This window comes from Macaca fascicularis, chromosome 14 (assembly GCF_037993035.2).
Source record: "Macaca fascicularis isolate 582-1 chromosome 14, T2T-MFA8v1.1".
Lineage (NCBI taxonomy): Eukaryota > Metazoa > Chordata > Mammalia > Primates > Cercopithecidae > Macaca > Macaca fascicularis.
This window is the reverse complement of record NC_088388.1, coordinates 116,865,171-116,883,481: the sequence shown is the minus strand read 5'-3', so window position 1 is coordinate 116,883,481 and position 18,311 is coordinate 116,865,171. Positions and strand designations below refer to the sequence as shown.

At 43.7% G+C, this 18,311-nt stretch overlaps 1 protein-coding gene across 2 annotated transcripts in view; it reads left to right on the top strand.

The window, feature by feature from the left end:
- The window catches only part of SMIM35 (small integral membrane protein 35), a 47,256-nt gene extending 28,945 nt beyond the window's left edge, over window positions 1–18,311 (top strand). Inside the window, exons 3-5 of one of the 2 annotated variants that reach the window (XM_065529025.2) lie at window positions 13,992–14,108; window positions 15,054–15,087; window positions 15,915–18,311. In XM_065529025.2, coding sequence (XP_065385097.1) covers window positions 13,992–14,108; window positions 15,054–15,087; window positions 15,915–16,014 — 251 coding nt within the window. In that variant the 3' untranslated portion in view covers window positions 16,015–18,311. Of the gene's footprint in view, window positions 1–12,837; window positions 14,109–15,053; window positions 15,088–15,914 lie in introns of those variants that run through there. The other variant, XM_074015302.1, reaches the window with a different exon arrangement.

Sequence of the window (18,311 nt, the reverse complement as noted above, 5' to 3'; positions counted from 1 at the left end):
AGACCCAGGAATACTGGAATCTTGTCATTGACTATACAAAATATGGCAGAGACACATAAAGAAACAGGAGATAAATGTCAAAGAAAAAATAACATATCATAGGACTCGTATCCCAAGTCCCCACAGGCCTGTCTTGTAAACTTGGCTGGAGCAATGACCAAGGTTAAAGAGCCTTAGGGCATGTTTTTCTCCTCCTTAGCCCAATACCAAATCCTGGGTCTTGCCATGCTTTGGTCTGCAGGGGCAGGGAACTGTCACAATGAGCGTGACTGCATGTAAATGCGGGGAGATGGTGGTGTCTACACTGGCTCCCTACTGCTCCAGTCATATGGAAGGAGGCAATGGAATAGAAGGGCCGTAGTTATGCCCTCTGAACATATGTTGATCCTGCCTGTCAGTAAACTTGGCCCAACTGGCATGACTTCAGACAGTGAAGCAGGGAGGAAAAGTGGATGTAAAGGGTCATCTTGAATGCATCTCTTGCCCTAGAGCCCCATGCTGCTTTCTGGGATCAGGACTAATAGACGATCACAATTATATTGACTCTTCATGGGCCTTTGACTACATGGCTGGGGATCCACATGCAACACTTGCGTCTTAATGGTAAGAGTGGAGGTTGGGAGAAATGGCTCCCCCTAGGCCAAATACTACTGTGAGTGACACAAAACAGGACTCTGGCCGGGCGCGATGGCTCACGCCTGTAATCCCAGCACTTTGGGAGGCCGAGGCGGGCGGATCACAAGGTCAGGAGATCGAGACCATGGTGAAACCCCGTCTCTACTAAAAATACAAAAAAAAATTAGCCGGGCATGGTGGCGGGCGCCTGTAGTCCCAGCTACTCAGGAGGCTGAGGCAGGAGAATTGCGTGAACCCAGGAGGCGGAGCTTGCAGTGAGCCGAGATCGCGCCACTGCACTCCAGCCTGGGCGACAGAGTGAGACTCCATCTCAAAAAAAAAAAACCAACAGGACTCTGTTTTGAAGAACCTCATTCTCTCAAACACCTTTGTGGTCTGAAACTGCTTTTGGATAATGTGGATGTGTGCCTCCCTGCCACAGGTGTTGGAAGTGTGAGTCCTTATGTAGACTGATGGCAGTGGGTAGATTGGATGAGGGGACTCTTCAGGAATCAGTGGGTATGGTTATCTAACTGCTAACATAAAGAAGCTCCATATAGGCTGCTCTAAAAGTCATAGCATAGTTCTGGAGATGTCTTCTAAAATTTATTTTATTTTATTCATTTTATTCCTGTCTAATTGCCTTATAGAACAAGTAATTTTAAGCAATAAAGAATAAAGAATAATGGAAAGGACATGGGTTTTGGCGACAGAAAGAACTGAGTTTTCACTGTGGCTTTGGCATATACAGCTCTGTGAATTGGGTGATTACTTAACTACTAGGAGCTCTATTTACAGTTTCCTCAACTGCAAAATAATGGGCAATAATAATGTAGTCTAAAAAACTAAAAACTACCGAGCAAAATAAAAGTGGTGGTGGAGTTTTAAAAAATTCACATAGCTGACAGCCTGTTGGAGAAATATCTGAGAATTTTCACCTGTAGCAACATCTGTGGGGCAAAGGTTTTATTGACCCTTTCTTAAATTTGGATTTTGTGGAGAGGAATATCAGTTTACTATAGATTCTTGGCTACTGAGACTTGCATAAGACCTGCATTTTATTTTATTTATTTTATTTTTTTAAAAAAGAAACAGGGTCTCACTGTGTTGCTCAGGTTGGTCTCAAATTCCTGGGCTCAAGCAATTCTCCTGCCTCAGTCTCCCAAACTGCTGAGGATTACAGGCATGAGCCACCATGCCCAGCCTAAGACCTGCATCTTAATGAATGCAGAGTCAGTAGATACATTATTTCCCTCTGTTAAATCCTAGGTAAGGATTCATGTGCCTATCTGATGTCCCAATTATTTTGGCCAGTAATTAGAATATATTAATTAATCAAGCAATAAATTTATTCTGGCAAGATCACCAAGAGTGATTTTTCTAAAGCCAGATGTTCTAGTGGGAGTCCCATGATAACACATCTGTTTGGAATATATTAACCCAAAGAAATCATCTTTAATTATTCATATAGTAGAGATATCCTAGACATATTTCTGAGAAAAACTCTGGCTGTGTCTGAAGATTGGCCCACCTCAGTATAGGCATTGTCCAGGAGAGAAAAAGGGTCAGGCTTCTCCATTTCTATTGAGAAAATACCCCCTCATCCCCAACTTATTCATTTTCTATGTTTAGTTCTAAAATATTTGGCTTTACCACAGGCATCACATTACCCAACTTCAAACTATACTACAAGGCTACAGTAACCAAAAGAGCATGGTACTGGTACAATGAGACACATTAGACCAATGGAACAGAATAGAGAACCCAGAAATAAAGCTGCAACCATTGGATCTTTGACAAAGGCTACAATAATAAGAAATGGAGAAAGGAGTCCCTATTCAAAAAATGGAACTGGGATAGCTGGCTAACCATTTGCAGAAGATTGAAACTGGACCCCTAAGTTTCACTGTATACAAAAGTTAACTCAAGATGAATTAAAGACTTAAGTGTAAGACCTAAAACTGTAAAAATCCTAGAAGAAAAGCTAGAAAATATCATTCTGGACATTGGCCTTGGTGAATAATTTATGACTAAGTGCCCAAAAGCAGTTACGACAAAAATAAAAACTGACAAATGGGACCTAATTAAACTAAAGAACTTCTGCACAGCAAAAGAAGCTATCAACAGAACAAACAGACAACCAATAGAATGGGAGAAAATATTCATAATCTATGCATCCAACAAAGGTCTAATATCTAGAATCTATAAGGAACTTGGGCAATTTGACAAGCAAAGACCAAATAACCCCATTAAAAAGTGGGCAAAGGACACAAACAGACATTTCTCAAAAGAAGACATACAAGTGGCCAACAAACACAAAAAAATGCTCAACATCAGTATCATTGGAAAAATGCAAATCAAAACCATAGTGAGATAGCATCTCATGCCAACAAGCATAACTACTATTAAAAAGTCAAAAAATAACAGATGTTGGCAAGGCTACAGAGAAAAGGGAACGTTTATACACCGTTGGTCGAAAAGTAAATTAAAATGTAAATGTAAAATGTAAAATTCAGCCACTGTGGAAAGCAGTTTGGAGATTTTTCAAGAAACTCAAAACAGAACTACCATTTGACTCCACAATCGTATTACTGGGTATATACCCAAAAGAAAATAAGCAGTTCTACCAAAAAGTTACATGCACTCATATGTTCATTGCAGCACTGTTCACAACAGCAAAGACATAGAATCAACCTAGGTGCCCATCAACAGTGGACTGGATGAAGAAAATGTGGTACATATACACCATGAAATACTACACAGCCATGAGAAAGAACAAAATCTTGTCCTTTGCAGGAAAATTGATGAAGCTAGAGGTCATTATCCTATGCAAATTAACACCGGAACAGAAAATCAGATACCACATGTTTTCCCTTACAAGTGAAAGCTTAACACTGGGTACATATGGACAGGGAAAAATAGAAACTAGGGACCACTAGATGGGGGAGAGAGGGAGAGGAGCAAGGGTTGAAGAACTAACTATTGGTACTAAGCTCACTACCTGGGTAATGGGATCATTTGTACCCCAAACCTCAGCATCATTCAACATACTCATTTAACAAACCTGTACATCTACTCCCTGAATCTAAAATAAAAGTTGAGGTTGGGCGCAGTGGCTCACGCCTGTAGCCTAGCACTTTGAGAGGCTGAGGCGGGCAGATCACCTGAGGTCAGGCGTTCGAGACCAGCCTGGTCAACACGGTGAAACCCTGCTTCTACTAAAAATACAAAAATTAGCCAAGCATGGTGGCAGGGACCTGTAATCCTAGCTACTTGGAAGGCTGAGACAGGAGAATTGCTTAAACCTGGGAGGCGGAGGTTGCGGTGAGCCAAGATCACACCATTGCACTCCAGCCTGGTGACAGAGCGAGATTCTGCCAAAAAAAAAAAAAAAAAAAATTGGCCTTACCCTTTATAAGCAATACAGTAAACATGCAGCCCAGGACCTTACCAGACACCACACCCTTGACATGTATATTTTCCAACCTATACTATGGTTTAGTTAAAAAGAATGATTCTTATGAAGGATTGGTTGAAAGGAAATGTAGTCTATTTGTTCCTGAGGATAGTTTAGGCCTTCCTTGATGTAATAAAAAAAGAGTTATGGTATCAACCATGGACACTAGAATTCCTCATAGGAAAAGAAATGTCTTGTTTGAACAAATAACTTGATAGGTTCTTCAAAATTGGAAAATTGTTGGCCATATCTCATCAATTTTTTTTTTTCTGTTTTCCCTCATTTTCTCCTTCAGGGAATCTAATTACACATATATTAGGTGGTTTGAAGTTGTCCTGAACCTCACTGATACTCTTTCCTCCCTCCCTCCCTCCCTCCCTCCCTCCCTCCCTCCCTTCCTTCCTTCCTTCCTTCCTTCCTTCTTTCCTTCCTTCCTTCCTTCCTTCTTTCCTTCCTTCCTTCCTTCCTTCCTTCCTTCCTTCCTTCCTTCCTTCCTTCCTTCCTTCCTTCCTTCCTTCCTTCCTTCCTCTCTCTCTCTCTTTCTCTCTTTCTTTTGTGTCTCACTCTATCACCCAGGCTGGAGTGCAGCACAACCTCCAGCACCCATGTTCAAGCGATTCTCCTTCCTCAGCCTCCTGAGTTGCTGGTATTATAGGTGCATGCCACCACATCTGGCTAATTTTTTAAATATTTTTGGTAGAGATGGAGTTTCACCATTTTGACCAGGCTGTTCTGGAACTCCTGACCTCAAGTGATCCATCCACCTTGGCCTCCCAAAGTGCTGGGATTACAGGCTTGAGCCACCACGCCCAGCTTTTTCATTTGTTTTATTGCTTTTTTTCCCCTCTATGTCTCATCTTGGATAGTTTCTATTGCTATGCCTTCAAGTGCACTATTTTTATCTTCTGTAATGCCTAGTCTGCTGTTGATTCCATTCAATTTAATTTTCATCTCAGGTGTTGTAGTTTTCATCCCTGGAAATAATTTGGGTCTTAAAAAATTTGGATCTTTTATAATTTGAGACTTATTGAATCTCTCTTTCTCCCTTTCCCTCTTTTTCACACACACATGAAACTGAGACTCTTCGTGGTTATATAACTTGCTGAAGGCTTCAGACTGATAAGTAAATAGGATTCAGACCCAGGCTGCAGGATTCCAAGGCCTGTGCTCTGTTGATTGTTCTGTTCATTATGAGTCATTTTGCTCTGCCTCTCTGAGTGCCTGGTAATATTTGATCGAATGAGGATATTGTGAATTTTTACTTTGCTGAGTGCTAGATATTTTCGTTTGCCTATAAATATATTGGGAAGCAGTTAAGTTACTTGGAAGCAGTTTGACCTTTTTGGGTCTTCGTTTTATGATTTGTTAGATGGGTTCAGAGCAGTAGACAAATCATAAAACCAAGACCCAAAGTGGTGGAAGTAATTAGCCTTAGGCTGAACAGTCTAAGGCTAATTATTCTCACCACTAAGGAAAGAGCTTCCTGAGTTCCCTATCCAATACCCTGTGAATTATGAGTTTTTCTAGTCTGGCTTATGGGAATAGGCACTGCTTCTAGCGCTATTTGAATGCTAGACACTGTTTCCCACGAATGCTTTCAGATGATTCTCTGGCCTCAGGTAGCTCCTTTAACACACATACACTCATTACTTATTGAATACTTGAGGGGGTCCCTCTGCACATCGCTAGATTTTTTACCCGATGCAGCTTTTTCCTCTGTCTTGTGAACTTTAGCTGCCTTGGACTGTCTCCTCAACTTACATTTTTGATATGTTGTGTTTTCAATATCATTCAGATCCAAGTATTTTCCAATTTCCCTTGTGGTATCTTCTTTTACCCAGGATGCTTTTAAAAGTGTGTTGTTTAATTTCTGAATATTGAGATGTTTTCCAGATATCTTTTTGTTTTTATTTTCCAATATAATTCTGTGGTCAGGGAACATATTGTATATTATTTTAACTTCTAAAAATTTATTGAGATTTACTTACTTAGACTTATTATTGGGCCAGGCGCGGTGGCTCACGTCTGTAATCCCAGCACTTTGGGAGGCCAAGGCAGGCGGATCATGAGGTCAAGAGATCAAGACCATCCTTGCCAACATGGTGAAACCCCTTCTGTACTAAAAATACAAAAATTAGCAAGGCATGGTGGCAGGCACCTGTAGTCCCAGCTACTTGGGAGGCTGAGGCAGGAGAATCACTTGAACCAGGGAGGTGGAGATTGCAATGAGCCGAGATTGCGCCACTGCACTCCAGCCTGGCGATAGAGCAAGACTCAGTCACAAAAAAAAAAAAAAAAAAAAGACTTATAGTTTTATGGTTTAGCATATGATCTGTCTTGATGAATGCTCCATATATACTTGAGAACAACGTGTATTCCACAGATGTTGGATGTAGTGTTCTGTAAATGTCTACAAGGTCAAGTTGGCTGACAGTGTTATTTGTGTCTTCTACATCCTTACCTGATTTCCTGTTCTACCAATTGCTGAGAGAGAAGAGTTGAAATCTCTAATAATAATTACGAATTTTTAAAGTTAGTCTTTCAGTTTTATTCATTTTTTCTTTTTATATTTTAAAGCTATATAATGAAATGTCCTCTTGATGAATTGTCCCTGTTATCATTATGAAATGTCCTTCTTTATCCTTGGTAATATTTCTTGTTTTAAAATCTTTTTTGTCTGATATCAATATAGCCACTTCAGCTTTCCTTTGATTAGTTTTTATATGGAATATCTTTATTTTCCCTCTTATATGTGACTGTGATAAGTTAAAGATACATTTTATAAACCCTAGAACAACCAATAAAAAATATGGGAAAGATGTATAGCAAATGATATAAAATTAGATATAATGGAAAAATTTAACAAATATTGGAAATTATAAAAAAAGTTAAAAGTTAAAATTATGGAAATGAAAAACAATAACAAATTAAAACACTAAGGATGATTAATGGCAGATTAGACACAGCTGAAGAGAGAATTAGTCAGGTAGAAGATAGGTCAGAAAAAATATCTAAGACTGAAGTTTAGAGTGACAAAAGTAAGTAAAAAAATTTTATTGTTAATGTCAAACTTTTAAACTGAATTTTCAGTAACATTCACAATAATTTCCAATGTTTTACCTCCTACAGAGTAAGCTTCTAAAAGCTTTACTTTGACTTCATGAGTTAGATGAAAACATTGAGCTACTATTAAAATTAAATTAACTGTTACTCTTTTCTTATACCAGCCATAACTCTTTAACTCATGTCTGTCTTAATAAATAGTAAAACAAACAAACAAACAAACAAACAAAAAAAAAAAACACCTTACCCTGTGAATTCAGAAACTAAAAAGGCACTGCCAAATACCTCAAGGGTTAAAGAGGATATCCCAGTGGAAATTACAAAACATTTAGATCAGACAAAGGTAAAAATATTACATATCAAGTCTTATAAAATTAAGCTAAAGCGATGTTTAGGAGTACATTTAGAGCATCAAATACATATATCAAAATACATTATACTGGAAGTTCTAACGAATACAATTAGACAAGAAAAATAAATTGAGACACATAAGAACAGAAAGTAAGAAACCAAATGACCTTTATTTGTGGACAATATAATAGTCTACACATCCAAGGGAGACCAGAAGAAAATGATTAGAATGAGAGAATTCAGCAACACTATTACATGGAAGACCAATGTACACAAAACAAGCTCCCATTCACACTTACAACAACATTATAAAGTACTGAGGAATAAATCTAGTAAGAAGAGTACCAAGCATTTAAGGGACAAATTATAAAACATATGATAGTCTCTAAAAGATGACCCAAAATAAATGAAAACATTTGCCATATTTGTAAGTCTGAGGACTCAGTATCTCAAATATATAAGTTTTATGCAAATAAACCTATACATTTACTGCTACCTCAATCAAATTCTAATAGAGATTTTCACTGACCTTGAAAAACAAATTCCCAAATTCACAAGAAAGAGCAAAGTACTCAGAATAACTAACATGCTTATGAGGGAGGATAGAGTGGAGCGTTTATTTTACCAGTTATCAAGATTTATTTATTTATTTATTTATTTATTTATTTATGAATGATTGAGTCTCATTTTCTTGCCCATGCTGGAGTGCACTGCTGCTATCTCGGCTCACTGCAACCTCTGCTGCCCAGGTTCAAGCAATTCTCCTGCCTCAGCCTCCTGAGTAGCTGGGATTACATTTGCCCACTACCACACCTGGCTAATTTTTGTATTTTTAGTAGAGACAGGGTTTCACCATGTTGACCAGGTTGGTCGCCTTGAACTCCTGACCTCAGTTGATCCCACCATCTCGGCTTCCCAAAGTGCGGGGATTACAGGCGTAAGTCACCACGTCCAGCCAAGATTTATTATGAGGCCATAGTAATTAAGATAATGTAGCAGTGTTTGTCATTACATGTCTAGTGTCCAGTGACAGACATGTAGACAAATAGAAGACAGCTGAAAGTCCAGAAAAAGAAGCAGGCACATCTGTATAACTTGATATATGAAAGCAGCAGCAATGAAGGGGAAAAGGATAGAAAATTAATTTCCATATAAAAATTATGGAGAAAATGTAAACAAAATGAATTCCAGGTTGATTAAAGTCCTAAACTGTAAAAAACAAAATGTTAAAACTTTTAGAAAAAAATTAAGAAGTATGTCTTGGAGTAGAGATGGATGTCTTAAATAAGATTTTTAAAAAGCACACATATGGATAAATTTGATTAAAATATTAGTTAAAATTCTGCTCAAGAAAGACACTATAAGCAAACTTAAAAGGCAAGCCACAGCCAAAGACTTTGGGGGATCCCTTTGCAGATCTCTGTGGGTCCTTGTCTCTGTCCAGCTCCCTTCTCTCTGGTGTTTTGTCCTATAAATTTTCGCTTCCTGGGCTTCCCGGAACTCTAAATTGACTCCTCCATTTGACTGCTGGGCTCTTTCTGGGTTTTCCCTCCGGTGCTGGAACTTAGGGAACTCACCCGGGCAATAAGCTAGGCAATCCTAGAGAGCTCTTCATTTTATTTCCTTCCTTCAGGGATCACTATTCTGTACTACCTTTGCCCATTGTTTTAGATGGTTTGTTGGTTTTCTAGTTACTAAAGTAGGAGAGTAAACCTGGTCCCTATTATTCCACCATGGCCAGAAGTGGAAGTGGTCCTAATACAATTTTCATGAAGTTTGAAAACATGTAAAACAATGCTATATATCTCTATATCTACATAGATATACAGAATTTATTAAAAATATGAAGTAATTATATAAAAAAGGTGTATAGAAGAGATAAACACCAAATTTGGAATGGTATTTACTTGGAGAGAGAGATAGGAGAGGACTACTCTGAAATGGAGCTACTTTATAAGTAAGAATGGTAACATTTTAGAATTCTTTGAAAAATTAGTAGTAGGCACATGGCTGGCTGTTCTTCATGCTATTTTATGTACTTCTTATAGGCATGAAATATTGTATAATAAAAATGTAAAAGTATTAAAAAGAAGACTAAAGAATATTAGGTAAAGGAGCATCCCAGAAAGATCAAGAGGTAAAATAGAGTAATTGTTTCTGCAAGCTGCCTAAGTCAGAAGGCACTGTGTAGAGGGGACAAAAAAGTAACAATGGAGACATAGCATCTTCTTCCCTCACCTTGGGGTCTCTGGAAGGCCTGTGATTTCCCTGCTGGTGCTTTCCTACTGGTATTTCCTACTTTTGGACAGACTTTTCTTTAATGAAACCCTTCAAACCCCAACTTCCACAAACACCACCAGTATCACTATGACGCTGTGTTGTCATCTGTCCGTCCACCTGTGAGTCACTAACCCTTAGTTCTTGAAGATTTGAGCCCTTGGGTCACTGTTCCTCTCTCTGTCATCCACAGAGATGATCTTCTTTGACCTTGGCCTCTTAGTTCCTTGCACTGCTTTCCTGCAATTACCATCTCTTGCTTGGATATTGCAGTAGCCTCCTGACTGGCCCCCTTTCCCCAGCATCATTCCCTACCTCTTTAATTCTTAACACAGTAGCCAGTCAGAGACATCATTTTAAGGCATTGGGTCATGTCTTTCTCTGCTCCAAGTCCTCAAGTGACTCCCCATCTCACTCAGAGGAAAAGCCAAGCTCCCCTCATTGTCTTCAGAACACTACATTATTTGACTCCTGGACCTCCTCTCCTGCTGCCTTCCTGCTCATCACCCTGGACTCCTGGATGCTTCTGGAACCTGCTAGGCATGCTCCTGCCTCATTTGTACCCACTGCTCCCTCTGCTTAGACATTTTCACTCTAGATACCTCTAAGGCTTGTTTCTTCTCTCACCTTCTGATATGGTTTGGCTGTGTCCTCACCCAAATCTCATCTTGAATTGTAGTTCCCATAATCCCCATGTGTTGTGAGAGGGATCAGGTGGGAAGTAATTTAATCATGAAGGTTGTTACCCTCATGCTGTTCTGATAGTGAGTGAGTTCTCATGAGATTTGATGGTTTTATAAGGGACTTTCCCTGCTTTTGCTTGGCACTCTTCTCCTTCCTGTCATCATGTGAAGAAGGATGTGTTTGCTTCCCCTTCCACCCTGATTGTAAGTTTCCTGAGACCTCCCCAGCCATGCTGAACTGTGAGTCAATTAAACCTCTTTCCTTTATAAATTATCCAGTCTCAGGTATGTTTTTATTAGTAGTGTGACAATAAACTAATACACCTCCTGTAGGTCTTTGCTCTTCAATTGTTACATTTGTCATAAGACCTTCCTTGACCACTTTATTTAAAACTGCTCTCTCCCTGTACAATGCTTTCTTTCTGCTTATTTGTTTTCTCTAGCATTTACCACCCTCTAATATGCTATATAATCAATTTCTTTATTTTGTTTATTGCCTGTCTCCCTTCACTGGAATGTAATCTCCATGAGGACAGGGGATTTCACATATTTTATTGCTTTAATACAAGTGCCTGGAACAGTGCCTCGCACAGAGAAGATGCAGTTAAATACTTGCAGAAAGACTGGAAGCTACTTGGGCTTGCAAGAGGCTGTTCCATTGTTCCCCTCCCCTTCCCAACCATCTGTAGCTGCCTCCCTTGAAGCACCTTCCAGTTCCCACGGCCACTGCCCACACACGCTTCTCTGCCAGCATTTAAGCTGTTCTTGTGTTCTGGGGTCCTGGGACAATAGCTCACTTCCATGCTGGACTCCGGGATTGGGGTCAATAATAAGCCTTTCTTTCCATAGCACAGGAGTGTGTCATCTCCTGCTTCTTCCTTTTACCTGGCTGTCTAGCTAAAAATGATTGCATAGAGTCAAATAAGATTAGTAATTACATTGGTCAAGCAGGCTAAACTGCTGTAACAAGCAGATCCAAACTAATTATGGCTGAAACACAACAGAAGCTTACTTAGACCTCTAGTCTAAGTAGGTGTTCATGTCTCTGATGGCTGTCCTCCACATGGTGACTCAGGGATTCAATTTGATAGCAGCTTTGGCATCTTCAGCATGTGACTTCCACATTTGTCCAGGCTATTATCATTCCAGTTGGCACATAACTGCAAAAAAGCCTGAGGAGAGTGGATTTTGGTGGACAAGTAGTTGCCTCCACACAGTAATAATATTTGTCATCTTCATCATCGTGGTCTTAGTAGGAGGCATACATTTCAGTGGATAAACTCATATATGCAAGAAATGTAACTTTGTTTTTTCTAAAATCTAACTTCTATTTTCAGTCTCAGCCTGTTAAGATAGCATAATTTTAATTTTAGTCACTGGGAGATCCCTGTTCCCCTCTTTTCTTGGGGAGGGGTTAAAGGGTGGGGGTAGGGAGAAGTGCATAGTTCCTGATGTCATCTGCTCACACCAGTACCCATAGGGATGGCCATCATCTGGAATAGGCTTTGAGCGTCAGTACTAAAGGATGCTGCAGAAGTGTCCCTAGATCCCAGCTCTGTGGCTCCTCCAGGTCTGGAGGGGCTCTCTATGACTTCCCTGCCTCTCTTGTGGATACAGGAATCATTTGGTTACTCTCATGTCATGACAACAACTTTTCAAGGCTGTGTGAGGCTCCATTTGGCAAGGCACCCCATGCAACTATTCTTATCTGGGCTCTTGCTGTCTTGGAGCTCAGCCCAGCTCTTGGATCCCCCACAACTCCATCTGGGAATTCTATTGCCTTCCTGGGGCTTGACTTTGAAGCAGGGAACAAGGTTGCTCTCTCTGGGACCCATCAGCATCTTTATAACCTGGCCTTTTTCTTTATCTCTTTCATCTCCCTGGGTTGGGTATTTTTTCCTAGTATGATGAGGAGGGTAATTCTGGTTCTGGCTCACTTCTTGTCTATGCTGTGAATTCTTCCCCTCTCTCTAAGGGCATGGGTTTTTGGAACTTAAAACTGAAAGGAGAGACCGCTTCCCTCTGCATTTGGCTGTTACATTCTCTTCACTGAGTAGAGAATAACCTGGTTGCTAGTGAGAGGAAGGACCAAGGGGCATAGCATGGGCATACCATTTTTTTTTTTTTTTTTTTTTTGAGACGGAGTCTCGCTCTGTCGCCCAGCCCAGGCTGGAGTGCAGTGGCGCGATCTCGGCTCACTGCAAGCTCCGCCTCCCGGGTTCACGCCATTCTCCTGCCTCAGCCTCCCGAGTAGCTGGGACTACAGGCGCCCACAACCGCGCCCGGCTAATTTTTTGTATTTTTAGTAGAGACGGGGTTTCACCGTGGTCTCGATCTCCTGACCTTGTGATCCGCCCGCCTCGGCCTCCCAAAGTGCTGGGATTACAGGCGTGAGCCACTGCGCCCGGCCAGGGCATACCATTTTTAATGGGAGAATTGTGAAATACTTAAAAAATACAATTGCACCATTTGATAATACTAATGACAACAACAATAATGATGTAATTTATATCTATTGAGCATTTAGTGTATGCCAGATCCTCTCCTAAGTGCTCTCTACATATGGTATGTCTTTTAATTGTCACAACAAATCTATGTGTATTTAATATTAGTCTTATTTTCCATCAGAGCAGTTGAAGTTCAGAAAGGTAAAGGGACTTGCATGTGTCAGGGTCTCACAGTTTGCAAATAAGCCAGTGGATCTAGGCTTCAGATGCTAGCCTTCACCTAAAGTCTGAGCTCAACCACTGCAACTCCTGGCCTCTTGGCAATATCCCTGGAACCTCAGGACACCAAATGGGGAATCATTTCATTCTTCCACACTCCTGGCATCAGGCAGGAGTGGGGCTGGCCTTCCTGATTCCCTGCCCCAGCAGAGGTGGGTTGTCCCTAGGGTGCCCCTACTGTCAGCCTCTTCCTCAGAACCGGTTGCCCTTTCTGCTTCGACCACGGCCTGTCTCATCTCCCTGCAGGTTTCCAACCTCTCTCTCTCTCTTTCTTGGTTTGGCTTTACAAATAAAATGTAAATTTAGCTAAGAGCTCATACCACAAAAAGGGAAGAAGTGGTAAGTACAGGCAGCAAACAGAGCTCAAGGGTTAACACCCTGCTGCCACTGGGTGCATGGGCTTTGCAAAGGGGAGTGGGGACTGAGGCTCCTAGGTAGGTGTTCTTGGACCCTCCAGGTGGCCCCTCTGATCACCTGGCTCATGCTGAGGCGAGACGTCCCAGGCTCTCCCCCAGACAGGCAGAGCCTTTTCCAAGTAGAGTGCCTGTGGCTTCAAAAAGACCTCAAACAATCTCTACTATCAGATGACTATTCCTTTGGATTAATAAGCTCCAAATACTGGATAGGCTCACTCTAAAAATTCAGGTGTCAAACATTTTCATCTTAGTCTAGCTGGGCTGAATCCTCGGGCTCAGAGCAAGGCTCCCAGGGGAGTTATGTTGGTGGGCAGTGGGAAGGGAGGAGAGGAGCTTTGGAATGTGGTGCAGGTGGCTTGGTGCAGGGGGCTGTGGGAGGGTGCACAACTGTGTGTCTCTGCAGGTGAGGACTCCATCAGCACCTTGGGCCTGATCCTTGGCGTGGGGCTGTTGCTGCTGCTCGTGTCCATCCTCGGCTACAGCCTGGCCAAGTGGTACCAGCGCGGGTACTGCTGGGAGGGTGAGTGTGCACTGGGCCCTGTCGCCCCAGTTCTGCCCAGCTCCTCCTCTCCCATAGCAATGCCTGGCAGGGCTGCAAACTCTTCAGCATGGTGGGATGCAAAAATATTTCCTGTGGTGGTTGCAGTGGTTGAAGACTTGAGTGGGTGGCTGAGCAGTTGAGGTGGTGAGGTGGGGCAATGGCGCCTTTATCGAGGGAATGGGGGCTCCTCCCACCCCAGCAAGCCGCCAGCTTCCTCCTCCTTCAGCGTCCATGCCAGGGGTCTGTGTGGACCCCCAAGGCCAAGAGCAACAGGCTAGACAGGCCAAGCTCCAAGTGGTCTAACTCTGGCTCCTTTTGTGTCTCTGCCCCTGCCTATGGGTCTTGGGGCCCTCTCCTAAACTTGTGGAGGTATCAGCTTCTCTGGGAGTCTCCTGGAAATTGCTGTGGTGTTCCCAACTCTAGACACAGCTGCACTTTTCACTGGATTCTGGGAAAGCTGGAAGGGTGTGCTGGAATGCCAAGAGGTAGAGACTATTTCCTAGATCTGCAGTTAACTTTAACAGAGTCCATGGATATTTGTCAGGCACCTACTATGTGCCAATGCACTTTCATCTAATATGATTTTCTTTAAAATTCCACATGAGAAAGACATTATTATAGGCTTCATTTTTAAAAATGGGGACATGAGGCTAAGGTCATGGAGTTAGAATGAGGTGGAGTCTGAATTCAAACCCAGGTCTGGTTCTTTTGGGGTCCAGGCTAGGACTGCCTTCATCCCAGGATAATCAGAACCCTTAATGGGGGGCCCTGAAGGAGGCTGGGATGCTCCCACCCCATCCTGAGGTCCAGTCCAGCCACCTTCCTCCTCCAGACAAGGGAGAGGGAGCACCAGACATTCTTAGAAGGGTGATGGACTGCTTCCCCTGGAGGTACTAACCCTCTCTTTTTGGATTGTCCTCCTAGGGCCTAATTTTGTCTTCAACTTATACCAAATCCGGTGAGTAAATTCAGGGAAATCTGGGTGATGTGGGGGTTGGGGGTAGATATAACAGAAAAACAATCAAAGATAGAGTAAGAACTGACTGGTTCCCTTTCCTTTCTTCTGTTCATGCCCCTAAGAAAACAAAAGAAGGGCACGGGAATCCATTTAGAAAAGTCCCATGAATTAAAACTTGAACACAGACAGGACTATGTGAAACCCTGATGACAATGATCTCCTTAACACTCACCCTTAGGCAGGGAATATCCATCCATCCTTCCATCCATCCATCCATCCATCCATCCATCCATCCATCCATCTCTTCCCCAAGCAGGCAGAGCCTGCCTGCCTGCCTGCCTTCCTTCCTTCCTTCCTTCCTTCCTTCCTTCCTTCCTTCCTTCCTTCCTTCCTTCCTTCCTTCCTTCCTTTTCATTTATTCAGAAAGATTCTATCATAACCACCACTACTGCGGTATTAGTTTCAAGGAGTACAAAGATGACAGGGCATAGTCTCTGTCTTCAAGCATTTCATGTCTCTGCTGGAGACAGGTCTGATTACAGATAATGTAATCTCAGGCACAAGATGGTATCAAAAAGAGGAGCATATGAGAAAATCAGGGATTCAGGGAGTGCGAGCCAGAAGTCCTCTTGGCACTGGTCATCTCATCTACTTGCTACAGACAGGGCTGTACCTCCTTTGGCCCTGAGAGATGATTACAGTAATTGGCCCACTTGCTTTTCTGGAAGACAAGTCAGTGAGTTGGTGCCCTGGAGTCAAGGGAGATGGGGTCCCAGGGAGAGGCTAGGTTATCAGCTCCAGTAGCCTGATTGGGTCATCTTTTTCAGGAACCTGAAGGATCTAGAGATGGGTCCGCCCTTCACCATCAGTGGTCACATCAGCAGCTCAGATGGTGGCTACATGAAGTTCTCCAACAGGCTAGTCTGATGCAGAGGCAGCAGCTTGTGGAGCCCTGGGGAGAGGAGTTGGAGTTGGGAGAGCTGCCGAGTGAGCCTGATGTCCAAGTAAGGTCTTAAGACAGTCCAGGCACCCAAGCCTCGCACCAAGGACCATTTGGAACCCAAAGAGATTATCTGGTTCATCCCCTGTCTTCTAGTGCTGATCTCAGGCTTGGGGTCATGTTTTCCCCTACCCGCTTCTGGCACTAGGCCTGCCCTGTTTCCTCCTGTCCACCCAATCCATGCCCAGCCTTTCCTTCCCAGGAAGGTTCTGTTTGTATTCAAGGTGGAAGCTTCTAGAGCAGAGCTTTTTATCTCAGCTCTTGCTCTGAGATGAAATATCCAGATGGCCAATATCTCTGAGAAGCATCACTTCAGTTCTGAGCTTTCCACGCCCAGGAGCCTCCCCTGCTTCACGGCCCACCGATCCTTTGGCCACACCTTCCCTTAACTGCCTTCAAGCCAATCCCTTCCCCGCATTTCAGATACTTTTTCCCATCCAAACCATTTCTCCCTCCGGCAGTTCTTGCCCCTCCCAGACTCCCCTGGACTGCCCTCATCCCCTTGGATCTTCAAGGCCTGGCCTAGCCTCTCATTGTGGAGAATGAGGGGGTCTCCTCTGGATATGCCATCAGCCTATGGCATGGGAGTCCTGGGGAGTCAGGCCTCCGGGGATGGAGTCTGGCTGGGCAGCAGCAGCTTTCTCACAGAACTAAAAGAGGCCGCCATTCCTCAGGAGGGAGCTGGATCCCAGGAAGCCCCTGAGCCTGTAGGAGGGGTCAGAGATGTCCTGGAGAACCGGCCCTGCCCAGTGCAGTCCAGTGTGGGCGAGGCCTCCAGACACCAGTGGGGAGCTTCTTTATGGGGTATCTCCAGTCACCTCCCCTTGTACGGTTGACCAGGGGCCAGAAAGTCAGTCATAGCTTCAAATAGGCAAATTACACAGAGGTGATTCCAGACATGGTTTTAACATTCCCACCTGAGGCCAATTTCCCTGAAGCCTGAGCTGGGCCTCGACTCTGCCCCGCCCCACTCTGTACTTGGTTCCAGCACTTTCAACCCTCCCCTTGCCCCGTCCCCAATCTGGGCCTGTTCTCTTACTGCTGAAGGCCTTAGTGCATCCCAAACATGACCAACTCCCAATTTTGATGTGCAGTGCTGAGAACAGTCTAGAAACATGTTCTTGTTGCCTAGGCCCCTGCGATGGGGTGGGTACGGGGGAGTGGGTGAGTGCCACCTTACAGTGTTCTGCATTTCTTGTGCAAAGCCTGCCCTGTGGCAAAAGGGGGCCGGAAATGGTGGGAGTGTGAAGAGGAACCCAGGCGAGGCTGAACAAACCAGATAATGCAGCAGGGAAACCAGGAATCCACTGTAGTTTGGTGGACAGTGGGGCAGTTCCCCTCGTGAGTCATCATCCTTTTTCCGGTCTGTGCCCTGCTGGACTGGAGGTGGAGTGTGCATGGGACATCAGCTCAGAAGGTGCTTAGTGCAGACTTGTTCAAACCAGAGAGGCAGTGTCCTCAGGGCTCCTGTGGTTGGAGTAGGGCAAGAGAAGGGGGCCTGTCACTGCTGAAACCTGCAGTTAGAACAGCCATCCACCAGCCCCTCTGCTAGCAGCCCAGCAACAGATGCAGGAGCCCAGTACAGCAAGGGGAAGGAGGAGGGTAGCTGTGTGATTTCTCTTCCTATGCTCCCTTTCCTGAAGCCTCATTTCTCTTTTTGGGTTGTAGCAGATTGTAGAGGAAGGAAGGCAAGGAGCTTTACCAGCCCTTACCCCATTTTCTGCCAGGGTCTGGCGGCCATCCTCCCAGCATAGCCAGGCTTTGACTTAACTACCAAGTCTCTGGATTTGGAGGTCTTCAACTGAGTCTTCTGTCCCTGAGTAAGTGGGAGTGAGGAAGGCCCCTTAATGGTTCTGGGACCCCTCCCTTCCTTGAAGGCCTCTTGGAATAGCAGGGAGGGGAGATGGGTTGTCTTCAGCTTCCTTCCTTGGATTTCAATTCTGAGGACTGGGGCCTGTTTCCTAATCCCTGAGGTTCGGGCCCCAGTAATCCATCCATCCTTCCTTCCTTCCTTCCTTCCTTCCTTCCTTCCTTCCTTCCTTCCTTCCTTCCTTCCTTCCTTCTTTCCTTCCCTCCCTCCCTCCCTCCCTCCCTCCCTCCCTCCCTCCCTCCTTCCTTCCTTCCTTCCTTCCTTCCTTCCTTCCTTTCTGACAGAGTCTCACCCTGTTGCCCAGGCTGGAGTGCAGTGGTGGGATCTTGGCTCACTGCAACTTCTGTCTCCCAG